At 40.1% G+C, this 17,187-nt stretch overlaps 1 protein-coding gene across 1 annotated transcript; it reads left to right on the top strand.

Moving 5' to 3' along the window:
* The first annotated feature begins 5,170 nt into the window (after positions 1 to 5,170).
* Positions 5,171 to 13,528, top strand: c35h19orf47 (chromosome 35 C19orf47 homolog). Its single transcript, XM_041234660.1, has 8 exons — positions 5,171 to 5,214; positions 6,291 to 6,378; positions 6,777 to 6,891; positions 9,683 to 9,764; positions 10,247 to 10,360; positions 11,145 to 11,273; positions 12,109 to 12,185; positions 12,679 to 13,528. The coding sequence occupies exons 1-8, from the start codon at positions 5,196 to 5,198 to the stop codon at positions 13,225 to 13,227; spliced, it is 1,173 nt and encodes a 390-aa protein (XP_041090594.1). The 5' UTR covers positions 5,171 to 5,195; the 3' UTR covers positions 13,228 to 13,528.
* The last annotated feature ends 3,659 nt before the right edge of the window (positions 13,529 to 17,187 follow it).

Here is a 17,187-nt window from a genome sequence, read left to right as displayed (position 1 = left end):
GGGGGGGTGGGGGGGGGGGTGGGGGTGGGGGGGGGCATTGTAAAGTACTCAATCCACTATGCTGTGGACACCTTTCTCAGAAGTTTCTTCAAGCTTTCTTTTAAGTGCATCACAGGTGCACTGGAACTGAGATCATGGGAGCCTCTGTTACATGGCTCTGATTTAAGATAAAAAGCCTGTTCTATGTGATAGCCCTTTAATTATTACATATTGTATAGAAATTCTGTTTCAGTAAATGATGCTGACTGAACACGTTTCTAGAAAGTCTTTTGTGCTCTTTTTTTTGTAAAGGGGTGAAATTTGTGGCAAGATCATTTCTGAGCCTTACTGTTCAGTGTATAACTAGGCTATGATAAGACCTGACTGGGGTTCTTTATTGCAACACCATGAACCCTGTTCACTATACAAGAGTCGTGTCTGACCAGCTGAGCTGCTGTGAGTGAGGGGGGAAATACTGGTATCCAAAGTCGGTAGGAAAGAGTCGGGTGTGACTGGCAGCCGTTTCATTTCCTGTGATTTTCCCAAGCTTGGATATCTCTGCCCCAGCTGGTCAGCTGCCAGTCAGGAGGAAAGAATAAATCGATATGATCGCATTGAGTTGCACAGTTTGCAGGTTTCCTGATTGTTCATTAAAGAACCAGAGTCAGCTCAAAAATAATGCAAGTGATTTATTGTAGCGTTTTGTGAGCCACTGAGAAATAAGCAGAGTAACCCTATATATAAACTGATAGAACTACACCAGCCAAACCTGTGAACTGACTTTGTACACGGACTGGCTAAGAGCCCCAGAGAATGGGCTGCATAGTCCACAGTGTTCAGCTGCCTCACTGATGGAGTGGAAACTGGTTATCCAGTGTTATAAAGATACCGCAGCCCCTGTGTTAAGGGCAGATTGCTCATGCACCCACTATTATGCACCCTGTGAAGTCACTGAGATCACTGCTTTCCCATGATTGTTGCTGAATAGTTGCACACAACTCTCGCACCGCTCATGTAGGTCTGTTGGATTACCAGCCTCCTTGTGTGCTTACATGGATTTACATACAGCTGTGGCCAAAAGTTTTGCATTCTTTTTTTTTAATGTCATCTTTAAACCTCACTGTTAATATTTATCACATCACATAATGCGAAAGAACACACTGAGGCTTTTTAAAGATTCAGCTTGCATTATAAAATAAATGCAAACTTTGAAAAATGAGCAAAATCACACACGTGGGCTTCAGTACATAAGAAAAAAATAACAATGGCACTTGACAAGTTCTGCAAATCTACTCTGGTCGTTCCATTAAAGCTGAAATAACTGCACAATTTTTTTTGGCTTTGTTGTAGACGAAGCTTCCATCTTCTAGACCCTTATCCTCTGGAACAGTGATGCCACAGCATAACAACTTCGCAATACTTTAACCCCAATAAAAAATACTGCCATCTATCGCAGTATTTTGCACAGAATTGCAAATATTTCATATTGCACGTTTTAATTTTGTATTTCTGAATCATTGTACCTGTTCACATCTCCTGTTTTATGACTTAAAGAACAATTGAGAACATAACATTTCATCAGAACATAAGAAGATTTACGAACGAGGAAGCCATTCCACACATTTATGCATGACCAGCTCCTAGTAGCTGATTGATCCCAGAATTAAGTTCTGATTCAGCATGAAGCATGGCTGGGTAACCCATTCCACACCTTCACCACTCTGTGAACAGCTGTCACATTCCCTCTGTCTTGAGTCTGTCCTCTGGTCCTGGTTTCTGCACTGATTTGCTGAATAGGTGAGGAAACTTGTAAGCTAATATCTTTTGTGAGGTACTTTTTCTGCCTTCCACCTCTGGAGGCCTTGAGGAAATGAATTTGCTTGTCTCACGATACCCCCCTAGTGGACATGTAGTGTAATTCCCCAAAGCACGCACAATACAAACTGGCAAAAGCCATTATCTCTCACCTTACATTCACAAATAGAAAAAAAAATTCTACCTGCAGGATCAATCCCTAACACTGAACAGCTGAATAAAAGAGCGTTTCTACTTGACTTGCCCTGAATCAATATGCAAAACCCCTTCTTACAAAAAGAATCAACACATTTCAACTAATTGTAGCTAAAAACTAGCTCTATACATGCACACTAGTTCAATTCATTGTAAAAGTCTTGAATGGGCAGAAGAAAACGTGTATTTTCATTGTAAAACACGATGGCTATATTTTCAGAGATCACTCCAGTGTTTAGTTAACTCCTACTATTGGAGGAGAATGAAAGCTGCTTATTTGATAAAACTAGAACCAAACAACTGCTGTGCTACAAAAATAAGAGTTAATTAAAGACAGGAGTAAACGTTTTGAAAATACAGCCCGATATCTGGTACTCAGCTAGGTGGAACAAACCACTGTTTGCCAGCCACATCTTCACTAACTTCATTCCTGTAACCAATCAGCTGCTTCCCCTCTTGACTGACATGCTCTAAGCCAGTCACATGCTTTGACCCAGAAGACACTGCGAAGGTAAGACAGTAACAGACTTCCTGGAGGGCAAGGCAAGCAAACTGAGAGCTTCATGTGCAGCTCTGCCCTGTTTGTATCACTTAGAATTCTAGGATTGAGACATAATTTTAAAAAAATGCACATTTAGACCAGTGTAATGAATGGAAGTGCTAAATGGGAAAGATGTATGCAATTATTTTGTTAGTAGCTGCAATTATTTGAACTAGCTTTAATACAAAGTGTTTAGTGTTTATTGAATCAGACTACCCTTCGAGGATAAAACTCTCCATGGCTATCCTGGGGTTAAATCTAAAAATAGCAGTGAGATGTAATCCAGCTCCATTTCCCAGTGCTGTAAAATACTCTAAAGTAACCCAGCTGCTTCCTAGCCAGGCAAGGGGCAGGTTGATCAAATGAACCCTTTTTTATATGTCTCTTTACTTAAAAATCTGTGATGGACTCTGTTGTATAGGGTGACTGTGTTCCTCCAGATTCACCGGGCAGTGCGGTACAGTTCAAGTGTTTGAATCTGTGAGTTAAACCTTCTCCCTCTGTCTCTCTAAAATTCAAACTCTAAAAATGTTTACTGCCTTAGGTTTTGTTAAAGCGATTTCAAGGAACACCAGTGAAAAACAACACTTTGCAAATAGCAAATACAGAAATACTTAAACTCAAAGACGAATGTTTCTTTTAGTACTGTTAAATGTAACCCTATTGAGTGTTGTATAGTTATGGATACAACAGCAACTACAGAAGCAGCTCACTGTGCTGCAGGGCTGTGCAAATCCAGTCTTGGACTGCTGAATGATGCATTCCTTCCCAGTTTAACACAAATGAAATGCGCTGTAGGACCTTGTCAGGGTGTATAGTCAAAGGGAGTAAAGATAGTGTATGATCAAACAAACTTTGAGTCTGTAGATAGTATTAGTAAAATAGTTTGTTTTGCTGAACTGCGGGAGATTGTGAACGAATATAACTACCTACTGCTGCAAGCCGAACAGGAGACTGCCTTTTTGTGTGCTGGGTAGCAGGTGTCACAGGCGGAGGAGAGGAAGCCTGTGTCCAAGCATCGGAAACTAGCCTTTGGGTTTGTAAACAAATTGGGTTGCCAGGAAGGTCATCTTGTCTGTTCACAAAATAGAATGAAAAAACCATTTGGGTAAAATGTAAACAAACGACTGTGGGGTCCTTCAGCTTTATCATTGTGTTTTTAATATTCGTTTTAGATTTTTTTTTTGAAGGTAATTCAGTGACGTATATAGTTTGATTGACAGATTGTCTCTTCAATTACTTGCCATCAATTAAATCATTAAAACATGGATATGTGATTTTACTTAAACCCGTGTGGGAAAGGGGAGGTGTTGGTGTTTGTTTTTTTTTTTTTGGGGGGGGGTGGGAAGCGACATAAAATAGAAATGTGCCACACTTCTCAGCTAAAGCAAATACCCAAAATGCTGTCGGACACAACCATGGTTTGAATCCTCTGTTGGAAATATTGCAAAAAAGTAATTAAATGAACGGTCAACTGAAGTCATTCAAATATATGGAAATAGTATTTGATATGGAAAAAAAAAAGTTTTTGGTTAAATTGTTGGTTTGTAATGTAAATATTTATGTTTAAGTTATTGTTGTATAACCTGCCTAGACATAAACATTTTTTTAGAATTGTCAAAATAAAAAATATTTTATAGAATGCTATTAAAGTGTCATTAAAAGGGACTTCTTGTATGCTCACTGTTTTTGTGTGGTTTTGATTATGTATAGAAGAGTAACTAGGCTGGTTCCAGCACCGAGAGACACGCAGTCGGGTTAAAAGAATTAAATCTCTAGCCTAGAAAGAGAGAAATTCAGTGAAGTTTATGAAATCCTAAATGTCAGAGTTAGCCCAAGTCATTGCTCCACATTTAGCACAGAGTGGGGTGCGAGAGCATCCATTGAAGCAGAGTAAAAGTAAGTTTAGGACAGAAAAAAGGGACGTTTTTGCACAGGTTATAGATGCATTGAATAGCTTACCAGTTGAAATACAGTAGCAGGATCTAAAACACTAGCAACATTAAAATAAATAATACAAAAAAACTGCAGCGTTTTTTTTTTTTTATCACATATTGTGCTGGTCTGGCAACTTCAGCAAACGAGCAAAAGTGTTCTTAAAACAGAGCTTTTCTGTGTTACTCCAATAACAGATCTGTTTTCTACAGCCTGTCGTTGCATGGTGCATGGCTTTTGGAAGTCCCATGCATGGCAGCAGTCCCTCTATGCCCAGGACAGTCCCGATTTCCAAGCAAATGTCTCGCGTCCCTATGGATAGGAAGAACGTTCCGATATTAATCCTTGGAAATTCTTCGCAGCTTGTCTGGGGCGTTCGGTCTCATGCCGTACTTTGTTTTTTATCTTTTGGCTGCTGACCCCAGTCGTGCACGGCACAGCCCGGATGGGAATGTGATCACATGTAGCATATGCAGTCATATTGCAGAAGCGTATTGTTTCCCTGCTACTGCTGTATGATTTAAAGTAAAATGTGGGCGCTAATGGAACGTGCAAGAGTTATCTACACCCTTCCTTTTTTTTTTTTAATGAAACCCAGCCCTAATTACTCGGGTACATCCTCTCCCATATCGTCTTTGTTCGGGTTTCTCCGGCTCGGCCCTGCCTTACCCCGCCCCCCTGATCAACTCCTGGCAATTGCGTCATCACGCCGCGGACTGTGGAGATAAACATGGCGTCTGTGACCAACGGTGAGGGGAACTCTTTGCTTTTGGCCGGTTTAAACTGAGCCAGCTCTGGTTTATGTGTATTTAAATGGCCACCGGCAGTCTGCGATGGTTAGAGGTGTTGGAGTCTCTCGTAGTTGTTTGGAGGCTGCCCGGTGGCGCTGGTTGCCGGGGTGATCGTGTCTCTATGAGCCGGGTGCAGGTTTCTGCTGTGCTTGGTTAGGCCGTGTGAGGTGCATCGCTGCAGCTTTAGAAGGAGTTTGCACTCGGAGCAACTTTCTATAAATAGTTCATTTAGGCAGCAATACCAAATTACTGTACGAGCATGTGAAACGCAGACCAGTGCCGGGCTCCCGCGTGTTTATGTGACATTTGAAAGTGTTTTAATTTGGCAAAAGTCAACACTGGAGGTTATGATTGGGAATTTAAACTACTACTGTGTAAATGTTTACACGTTTAAATCGGGAGGGAGAGAGGGGGGCTATTTACTGGCCTTTAGGTTTAGAGGACTAGAGAACAGTAAACTATGCTGAATAATAAAAGCCATGCAGGTGATGGTTCTAGTAACTTTTAAGCCTTACGGTAGGTTTAAAGTTTCCATTATGTGTAAAATGGAAATAGCAGAAAACTGTATCAAAATATGCTTTAGGGTTTGTTCATACCGTACAGTGATACATTAAATGTTGCCGGCAGAAACGTTTTGAATGCCTATGAAGTATGGAACCTAATGTGCATTAAGTGAACTGTATTTGGAAAGTTAGTAAGTTTAGCTTGGTTACCAGGACAGAACTGCTAAAATGAATTCCCACTGGACGTTGCAGTCTGACTAAACTAGTTTGCTGCTGAGAAGGGGTTTAAAGCCTGGCATTTATGGATTCCAAGAAGTGCACATATAACCCTTCTGTATTACTGTTCAACTGCTAGGCTAAGGAGAAACAATTGAATTAAATATCTCTGGACTCAGCTTGCTGTTGAGATGGATCTGTTTTGAAGGTGTGTGTTTGTCACCTCTAACAGGGAATGTGTAGATGTATTCAGTAATATGTAAACCACGTTGCCATACTAAAGCTGAGCTAACCCTTTGCATGCCCCTCTTTCAGCTACATCTGAGTGGATCCAGTTTTTCAAAGATGCTGGCATCCCTGCTGGGCTGGCTGTTCACTACGCAGTCTCCTTCGTTGATAACAGGTACTGTGTTTATGGATTGAAATTAATAGTTTGAGAAAGATGTCTAAAGTGGTGCTTGTATGTGAGATCACTTGGTTAACATTTCTGTTTCTACTGCATCTGTGAAAGTTTAAACATTTAAACAGTAAAATAAAAATCCTAAAAAGGCATTTACTTACTATACAGTTAACTGCAAATGAGCTATTTTTATGAGGATCCTGAATTGATATTTTTTACAAAGCTTATTATAAATAATCTTTATGCATTGCAATCTACTGTATTAAGATGGTTTACAAATACTAACTCAAATAGTTTTAGTGACAGTTTGCATGATAATTTAAATGGTAAATAACATCTTACAGGTTAAACGTTATTAAACGTTGGTTTGCAGCCTTAATGTGTTTGTGTTCCCTTTGCAGAATTCAGAAGAACATGCTGATGGACCTGAGTAAAGAGTTCATGATGGACCTGGGGATCACAGTGATTGGGGATATCATTGCCATCCTGAAACATGCCAAAGTTGTTTATAGACAGGTACAAATCCAGCTGTGGGTAGGAGTACGTGAAGTAGTGAATCTCACTGCATTTCAGCCAGGCTTCTCAGAAACCGCAGGCAATCGAAAGCCGTCTGATATCTGTAATGATTATTATTAGTGCTGGAAGAGCATGGCATTTTCACATTCTGATGTCCGTCCAGGATTCAGACAAGTATCACAGCCGTTATGTGTAACACAAATATCCCAGAAGTAAGAAAGACCTGACCTTACCCATGAATTAACTGCAAACCAAAGGATGTCATACAGTAGATAAGGTTTAAAAAAAAAAAAAAAAGTCTTGTGTGTTTCAGGTAAAAACATGATGCGCCGACCAAGGCATGTTTATTTTATCCTTCCCATTGTGTCTTAACAATAAACAAAGTAATAACATTATGTTTTAACTTGAATCGGTGCTTCAAGTAAAATACATGGAAAAGGGTGTGTTGTACAGTGGGGAGAAAAAACCCAGTATGTACTCACTCCTGCATTAAAAAAAAAAATGTGATCACACCCTGATTGACTTGCTTCCCAAATCTGTAGCAGAAACCAGGAACTTTACATGTATGTAGAAATCACTGTTTGGCAGCTAGTGCGTGCACTGACTAATCTGGACTCAAAAATGTGTTTTCACAGCCAGAAGTAAATAGGGGAGCAGCTGCTAGATAGATAATGTTACGTTATATTCCTTAAGTATTTAGCAGTTAAATCCCCCAGGAATTCCTCCATGTTTGAATGAAAAAAAAAAAAGTTTTTGAAGAAGATGTTATGCACTGCAAAACTGAGTCACATAATTGAACCAGTTTTTTTTAATAACGGTCTAGTACTCCCCCAGTTAAATGCTTTGAAAAGCAAGCAAGGAAATCACGTATACTAGATGACTCTTCTCATGACTAATCAGAAAGTGATTCCAAACAAGCGCACACACTGAATAGCAATGTGACTAGCAGCTCGGCTGTGCCCCTGGCATGTGGATTTTATAACACCGAGCTCGCTGTGTGGAGTGCTATTGTATGTTTTTGCCAGTTGTCAAAGAATAATGAAAATCCTTGAAAAATGCATGTTTCGAGTTTGTTCTGGGACCGGTGAAACCAAACAGGACTGATTGTTCAGATCAGTTTAGGTGGCGGATGGAAACGTAGCAAATAGCCCAGTGTTTTGTTTCAGCATTATTCTAATAATAGAATAATCACACAATCTGAGGCTCCGCGCTTTGACCTGCACTGGAAAGCAGCTACGTATTTCAAATACATCTTTAGGTCATTACAAACGAAATCTTGTATGGTTACGAGTACAGTTGTGTGAAAACTCTTGCAGTCCAAATTATCAGTCTGTTTAAAAACAGCGGCAACTCGGAGCCATAGTGAGACATGCATTAAATATGTTAGACTTCAGAAAATCTAAACTCTAGATTTTATGAAATCTATTGTTTAAATGTTCATAAAGCGATTCTTAAAGGATACTAGTGTAGGGAAATCTATTTATTCCTGTGCTTAAACCAAAGAAAAAAGAATCTCCAGATTTCACCCCTGATGGTTTTCAAAGTCTTTGTTCTCTTTACTGTAATGTTTAATGCACAGATAAAGTGTAATTGGTTTCCTACATCTGCCGTTTTTGATACTGCCTAACACCGAACATCCTGCATCTTTTTAACTTGGATGTGTGAACGGAAGAAGGACATTTTTTTCTATTGGAATCGCTGTTTGTCACTGAAGCGGTCTTTGGTTTTAAAAAGGCAATAAGATGTGTTTCAGCAAATGGTGGAGTTCTCCTTGGAAATGTGTGTTTTCACTTCCACTGGATAATTATATTCTGTACTTTTTTGGAATTGTTTTGTGAAGATGAAAAGCACAGACTGGAACTCTCCTCCTACTCGACCCAGCATGGAATCCAGGACCGGCGGCACTTTCAGGAAGAGAGCAGCTGCAGACGCAAGTGCCGTTTGAATTACCCTTCATCTTGTGTTTGACATTCTGACACTTCCCAATACAATGGCTTCCTTCTTCCTGGGCATATGAGCTGTACACAAAGCTGCTGTGTGACCAGATGAAGACTTGTGAAAAACATGGACTGCCTCTGGTTTTAGAAGTCTGTACAGTTGACGTTTTGTGTCTTCCAAAGCATGGACTGAGAAATCTTCAGGGGGCTTCAGTTGGTAACCACCCTGCTGTGCTTCATCAACCAGCCCAAGAAGAAACCCTCTTCCCAGCTGCTGCTACAACGCAGGCCCCCTGGAACTTCATCCCCTCCCGGCTTGCCCCAAGGTCTCCTCTGTGCACCTCTCTAGTCAGCTGGTGTTAACTGCTTAGGAAGTCATGTGGTGGCATCAAAGCTACCTTTTCCACTTAGATTGCAGCACTATTGTTACCTGAGAGAAGGACTACACTCTGCAGTAGCAACCCAGGACATCACAATAGAATATGTTTTTTTTTATTTCTGAAAAGGAGTCGTCACTCATGTATCAGATAACAGCAGAGAGATGGGGTATTGATGCATTTGTAAGATTTAAAATATTATCGATGCATTTGAAAAGATATCTTTTGATGGATACCAAAAAAAGGTATGGGGTGGACAGACCCCATTTGTTCTGCACTTATAAATGTGTCTCACTACTAGTTAAAGGCTATTGCACATCATGTAAGATTGTGAGGCTCAGCTCTGTGGTGGAACGGAGATTCATCCAGTGCATCTAGCAGGCTTGCACCTGTTCAAAACCGTTCATGAATTGCTCTGTTAGCACCTGGGTATTTCACACTCAAATTAACGCAAGGCTTTTCTTTTCCTCTGTACAGGATATGTGTAAAATGGCAACTGAGGCATTGTCATCGGGTCAAACCACCGTTCAGGCAGAGCTCAGAAGAAATGCCAACACCCGTGAGTAAAGCTCTCTGTTTTGGAAGAAAGGACTGCATTACGTGATTAGTATCCTGTAGTAGGTGTTCTATTCATGATATAACTCTGATTGTAGTTCTGACTACATCTGAAAGGGGGAACTACTAAGAGTTTCACTTGCAAAAAAAAATCCTGAGGATGTTTAAGTGGGTAACAGAAGAATAACAGGCCCTGTTTTATGTCTTTAGTCTCAAGTTGATAATTTGAGTTAACCATGAAGGGCTGTTGTGTGTTCAGTTTATGCCAAGCATAATTAGCCATGTACAATGATAGATTTCACTAAGGCATTTTCTTTTTTTTTTCCCTGAATTGCTGTTGCTGTGGGAAATTCAAAGCTTGGTAATTCATAGCAATTGAAACATGAAAAATAAACACCCACTCGCACAGTATGAATTCTGTTTAGATCTAGCGCTCCTGTTCCCCACAGCTTGGTGTTTCTCATCTGTGTGATTTTTGTCTTGCAGCTGCGACCCGGATGATTGCAAACAGCCTGAGCCGAGACTCTCCCCCACCCACCCCCGTCAGGAAACCTGACAACAGACTGTCCGTCACCGTGTCCAACAAGCAGGCCAAAGCGGGTACGAGAGGGGGTGCTGTACTGCACGCTGGCCTTTTAAAATCTTAAGAGCTTTAAGCGCAGAAACCAGGAGCAGAGGACGCAGTTAGAAATTAGCTGGAGGTAAACTTAAGACGGAGGAGGGGGCACTTCTTAATATAGTGGTGAAGGTAGGGAATGGGGCACCTAGTCGTGTTGTAGATGCTGTATTGTTGCAATGCTTTAAGACTCAGCTTGACAACTACTAGGAACAAGACAAGCATCAGCAGGGTAAATTACCTCCTCATTGCTGTGTTCTTTTTTCTTTATTTCTTTCATGGTGTTTTGAGTTTAGTGGTCTGGAAAAGTAAGGGACAGTTCATGCACAAAAATAGAAGGGAATACTGAGAAGCAAACTGCAAAGTATTGCTCTTCACCTTCTAGACTGTTAAGGGTTTTTTTTTTTTTTGGCTGCCCTTTATACCTTGCCATGGGGTGCAACGCTGCAACTGCTGTGGAGACCAGAAAGCTACAGTTGAATCTGACGTCTACATTAGTTATGTAAAATAATTGATCTCAATAGAATTAAATATATAGTAGAAACTTTAAAACTGGCTGTCTACACACCCTGTCTCTTCCTTTATTGTTCAGTTAGTTGTAAAATAGTGAACAAAACAATAATGTCCACTTAGCTTTCCAGCCCCACCAACAGGGTGACTCCATTGCTACTACAAACTAGAACCCTTCTGCGTGTAGGGCATCTGAAAAGATCTGAAAGAAGTAGGGAGAGGGACTGTACGAAGTGATTAACTCCCTGCTCTGTGCAGATGCGGGGCCCGGTGTTTCAGTGAAGCGACGACGGGTCACTGCGGAGATGGAGGGTAAATACATCATCAACATGCCGAAGGGGACCACAGAGCGAACCAAGAGGATCCTGGAAGAGCAGGCAGAGATAGGTACGGCGGGCTCAGCACACACACACACACACACACACGCGTCTGTTTGAGTGACCGTTGAGTACGCAGCTTCAGATGTCATTGATATATTTTATGGCTGCGTTTGTGGATTATGTTGCTCCAACATTACTGTGATTTTTTTTAAATCTGCCTCGACCTGGTACTGAACAGCCTTTTTCATTCCATGGAAATCATTACAGAAAGAGATTAGAGAAGCTCAAAGCCAGGTGAAGGCAGGGAAAACTATTGGTGCAACAAAACCTGAACTACCCAAAATGCATATACAAAAAAAATAAAAATGAATTTGAAGCCACTTACCCTTTAACGATGCATATGTTGATATCTTTTGTTTAAAATATGAATGAAATGGATGTGGATCTGGTTTCAAAGACACAGATTAATAGTAGGCTTTGACTACCAAATGTTACTTCAGTTAAGGTAATCTGTAAAAGCAGCCTGTAGATTTTTGTGTATATAGAAAGTACTGAATGCATTTTAAGTAACCTTACATTGTACACACGACACTGTATAATCACTACATCTGATCTGTATATTTCACATGCACTTTTGTGCCTCTCAACGTTCAACACTTTGAAATATTTAAACTGTAAACTATTAGCATCCTTCATTGCTGTCTTACCTCTGCAGCTGCTGCTACTAATCAGTAAATTCTTTCTGAAATTACATTTGACCACTTGGTGGCACTGTGCACTAAATTCAAATCCCAATCAGCCACATGCCACCATCATCCACTGTAGCATTGTATGCTGTGCAAAAATCCAGTGTTTCAACAGTGATCATTGCATCATGTTAATTCAGGTTGTGCTGTTTGCAGAAAAGGGTATGTATCGAACCTCTGTGTTTGAGAGACTCGGAGCTGAATCCATGGCTGATACCACTGTGGGAAGCAAGGTAAGACATTCTTTACTGGTTCTTAAATTGGAATATTTCTCTGGATACGGTAACATTTACAGGTTTTTAAATGTTTTAAAACATTTTTAGGGCTTATTCAGAATGTGTACATTATGGACTTACTGTCGATCTGTCTAATTCCGTGTCACTGACTTTTTTGCAAACTTTGATCATAGACTCCCATGTCTTGTATCAACCTTTTGCGTTGAATTTGTGTGTTTCAGATAACCAGCTGTAAAACATTGACGGGGACGCTTGTATGTAATTGTCAATCTGCCACCGAAACTATTGCTATCACACTACTGATTTCTGACATTCTGCTATACAATTTAAATACTGTAATATAGTCGAGTACAACTTTGTTGAAAGTGTATGATCCATACAGTTTACTCATGGTTAAATGTTTAATATAAAGTGTAGCTATAAAGCCTTGGGATGCCAAGAATGCTTTTCTTACATTTTCAAAGATGAATCCCCCTCCCTTAATTTGCAGCCGACGGGGGTGTTCAGCCGATTAGGAGATGCGACAGGCGAGCTCAGGGAGAAGGAGGAGGAGGACGAGAAGGCGGTGGAGAGCGACGGAGAAGGCTCCGTACTTCAGTACGCCGGGGTCCTGAAGAGAACAGCACAGCCTGCCAGGAAAACCCCGGCCAAGGTCAGCCCTGCCTCCCTGACCTCAGCCAAGACCAGGACTACCCTCGCGGCTTGCAGACCAGCCCTCGCGGCTCGCAGACCAGCCATTGTCACCTTGAAGCGTCTGGGCAAGCCTGCCAGGGCCCTGGCAACCTGCACTGCTACAGACAAGCCTGAGCCTGCTGCCAAGATCAGTGTGCTGCAGAGGCTGGGCAAGCCCTCCAGCCCACAGCCCGACACTCAGGACAGCAGGGTGACCAGCACCAAGAGCAAAGGGTTCACAGTCACCATCAACCGGGGGCTGGGCAGCGCCAAGGTGAGCAGCAGCACCGGGGAGTGCCAGGGGGCGCAGATGGACAGTGCCGGCTCTGTCAGCGTCTTCAAGAGACTGGGCCTGAAGAACACCTGACTGCCTCGCTGAGTCCTGCACTTTTAATAATGCTTATCGGTTTTATGGATGTTTTTTTGTATCGGGGGATAAATAAACAAAAAAACATGCAACGATAACAGTGTACCACTTTTAAATTTTTTACAGCATTTAATGGTCGTATATATTCGATACAGTGACACGTCCCTGTTGTCTTGTCTATACTGCTACCCCTATTGTAAGTTGGCTGGCTCGGTATTTGAGCACATTTAACTAGTAGTAAATGGAAACCCTGACAACTATACCCTGTAGCGCTGCAAGTCTCAAGTTGGCATGCAAGTTTCTTTTTGAACTTGCAACTATTTTTCTTTGCTTGATTTCCCCAATTGTGGTGGTGTTTTTGTTTTTATACATTTGCGCTTTAAAGTGTCTTGCACAAGGTGATATTTTTAAGAGGCTGTAAAAATTATCTTTGTAGTCTCCCCATAAGCTGCAACGAGTGGCTCATTAAATTGTCCTGTATGTAAAACATCACTAATGCTAAAAACATTGGCATGGATTTCATAAACCCCATCGTTTAAGCAATGTAAGCCAGTCCAGATTTTCTGTCAACCTTAAGTGATTTAAAGATTTTAATCTTGATTAAAATAAAAAACATGACATTTTTTTTTGAGTGTTGATATACTGGGTGTTTTAAAATATCCCTGGACAAATGGGCAGGTTTGAACAGTACTTTGTTCTGTAGTCATCCTGTATGCTTGTCCCAATTGACTTCTGAATCCCTCTCTACTGGCCTAAGTGCTCAAGTGAGTATCTAAGCAGTGATGAACATTTTTTAGTTGACTCACTGTAATGCTTCACTGTTACTTGGCTTGTATGATCTTGTGTATCTGCTTCCACATCTGAAGCACACATTGTGCATTCGGAGCTGAGTGCTGTGCACCCTGCATGTACTCTGCAATTGCTTGTGCATCAGGGACTAGAGCTGTAGTGTCTGCTGTTTTGAATGACGTTGGTTTTCCTAAATGCAGGTCTGCAGTTTTAAATAGTGGTGGCTCATCACCAGAACCTTGCTAAAAGGGTTGCCTCTCAGCAATGACCTTAGAGAGGCGTTGGCGTGTACAGTACGTGCAGTCATGGTTATTTTTTATTTATAGTATTTGTCTATTGAACAAACATGTCTTGTTAAAAGTAATTCCACGGATGCCGTGAATATGCCTGTTTTACCTTGGAGGAAATTCTCCTGTATGTTCTGTTGCTGCTTGTGTGTGAAGAGGAGCTGGAGTTCTTTGGAGTGATTAATTATTAGTGGTTACTATCGTTACTGCTGTGTTTTTATTATAATTTTTTTAATTATATTCAGCATGTATTGTTTGTACATAGATAGCCCCATTACCTTCAAATTATCGTGATGCATCCCGATAGAAAGTAAAGGATGGCAACAGATCAATGTTCTTAAACTTCACCATTACATTATGCACGATACAGTAATCACTGTATCAGTAATTGTTTATAACAGTAACCTTTAAACCACGTCAGCCTTGTTTCATCCATTGCTTTCAAAGCTGCAGTCACAGTACTGTGTCTCTGTCTTCAGCCGGACTACAGGCTAGTTATAATACTGTTTGTTTCAAAACAACAATTCCAAGATTTTTACCAAAATTGACAAAGTCAGCTGTATCGCAGATCAGTGCACTTAATCTTAAGCATAAGATTGTGCTCTGTACACGATACAACTTAAGCAGCCCATTAACTAATTATAGGAAACGCAGAGAGCAGTATCGGCGATTATTTGTGATGATTGAACCTTGTTTTCTTTGGAAGCCTTTCTAGTTGCTAGCAACTGTAGTTTATTTTTCTCCAGAAGTGACCCTGAGAGCAGACTATTCACATTAACACAGTGCTGGGGCAAGCGTAGGGACAAGTGTAAACCTGCTAAAATGATCATATTCACCATTTTCAAACATAACAGAAATACTGTATGTTAAATACAAGCTATTGACTTCATAGAAATTAGTTCTACTGATCACTTAAGTAGCATTGATTCATAATGAATTCTTGAATAGCTATTCCATTGGAATTGACCTGGATATGCAACTATTTTATTTTAAGCTGTACCCAACATAATAATATATATATATATATATATATATATATATATATATATATATATATATATATATATATATATATATATATATATATATACATTTGTATACCAACAATTACCATATCATTTGTGCCCTTGTGAAGTTACTGTTGGTACCAGGTTTTGCAGGCTATGTGTTAAACAACTAATAAAATTTAAAAACACATTCTGCTGTAGAGAACTGGATGTCTTTTTTGTTTTCGAAAGTAGTTTGACTGTAAAACAGTGCTAGATTGAACCTCTGAATTGTAGACAAATGTTTAAAAATCAGTTTTAGTTCCAGCACTAAAAAAATATTCATCGCCTATATAATTGCAGCTCAAATTGCTTGTTTTGGTTACTTAATTCAGGCAAAGTATGTCTTCGCCAATTTAAACACATACAATAATTGGTAATGTAGGTAACACTTTAGTTTAGGGATCCGATATGCAAAACAATTAATTATGCTATTAACAATTGTACAATATGATTAGAAATAAGAATATTATACACTTGTTTTTTGCGCTATTATTTATAATTGCTTATAACGGCTATAGTCTGTGTCTCTTCAGTTTTGTTTTTCTTTCTATTCCTGTCTGTATGTCTTTCTGTCTCACCAGTTGTATGGGGTTGCTTTGTTTTTGCAATAGTTATTATACAATTCCCATTGCTTTGTTTTTGCTATTGTTTATAACCACTTATAACAGATCACTAACCCTTAAGTGTTACCCAATAATCTAGTATATAAAGAAACCCTGAAAAGTAGAATAATCGCATAAATCTATTAGAAACAGGGTTATGTAGACAAATGTTTCACCTGAATGCGTCGCTTGAGTGTTCTCTGAAGATGTCTGTTTACTTTCTTATTGCTGTACTTTTAGTCTGATTGAGCGCTGTCTGAAAGAGAATTTTAAGAAATGCATTGCCTTTTCAATCAGAGTATCTGGTGGTGGTCCACTTCTCAGTGACTGCATTCCTGCTATTAATCCATCAGATCTGTGACTTAAGATAGAAACATCAGAAGATGATCTCATCCACGAACAGCCTCTGAATTTAGGAGACTGCTGTCCTAAGAAGGAGCGCGCCTCAAGCGCACTGTAGCATTGACAGCCTTGTGCACTCAGCACACTGTCATATAGGAAAGAGCACCCCTGAAACACACTCTGGCATTGACAGCCTTGTGCACTCAGCACACTGTCATATAGGAAAGAGCACCCCTGAAACACACTCTGGCATTGACAGCCTTGTGCACTCAGCACACTGTCATATAGGAAAGAGCACCCCTGAAACACACTCTGGCATTGACAGTTTTGTGCACTCAGCACACTGTCATATAGGAAAGAGCACCCCTGAAACACACTCTGGCATTGACAGCCTTGTGCACTCAGCACACTGTCATATAGGAAAGAGCACCCCTGAAACACACTCTGGCATTGACAGCCTTGTGCACTCAGCACACTGTCATATAGGAAAGAGCACCCCTGAAACACACTCAAGTGTTGACATCAGTCTGTTGTAGGAAGAAGCAACAAGTAAATACATTAACAATACCAAATCAAGAGTAACTAGCTGATATGTGTAATGGTTTTTTAATTAGCACTTTTAATTATACAATACTTGCAACCAATCTCAAGAGCGCCAGGAAACAATTGCACAATAAAACACAACAATTAAGTCAGTAACTAATAATATGAATATGCAAGCAAGGTCATTGTAGAAGTAAATAAAAGAAAATAAATTCAGTGAACTCTAATGAGGTATTACGACATTGTTCATTCTGTATTCATCAGAATAATAATAATAATAAACCTTAGCAATTCAATGTCCTTTAATTACAGAAAAAAATGCAATAAACAGTAAGAAAAGAGTACAGT

This window comes from Polyodon spathula, chromosome 35 (genome assembly GCF_017654505.1).
Source record: "Polyodon spathula isolate WHYD16114869_AA chromosome 35, ASM1765450v1, whole genome shotgun sequence".
Classification (NCBI taxonomy): domain Eukaryota; kingdom Metazoa; phylum Chordata; class Actinopteri; order Acipenseriformes; family Polyodontidae; genus Polyodon; species Polyodon spathula.
Note: the sequence above shows the minus strand (reverse complement) of the source record. Positions and strands in the feature narration are given on the sequence as shown.

Bases quoted from the DNA above. Each gene is read 5' to 3' on its own strand.
- c35h19orf47 (XM_041234660.1), top strand. The intron at 6,892-9,682 runs GTACAAATCCAG...TCCTCTGTACAG, and splicing joins CCAAAGTTGTTTATAGACAG to GATATGTGTAAAATGGCAAC. The intron at 11,274-12,108 runs GTACGGCGGGCT...TGCTGTTTGCAG, and splicing joins GGAAGAGCAGGCAGAGATAG to AAAAGGGTATGTATCGAACC.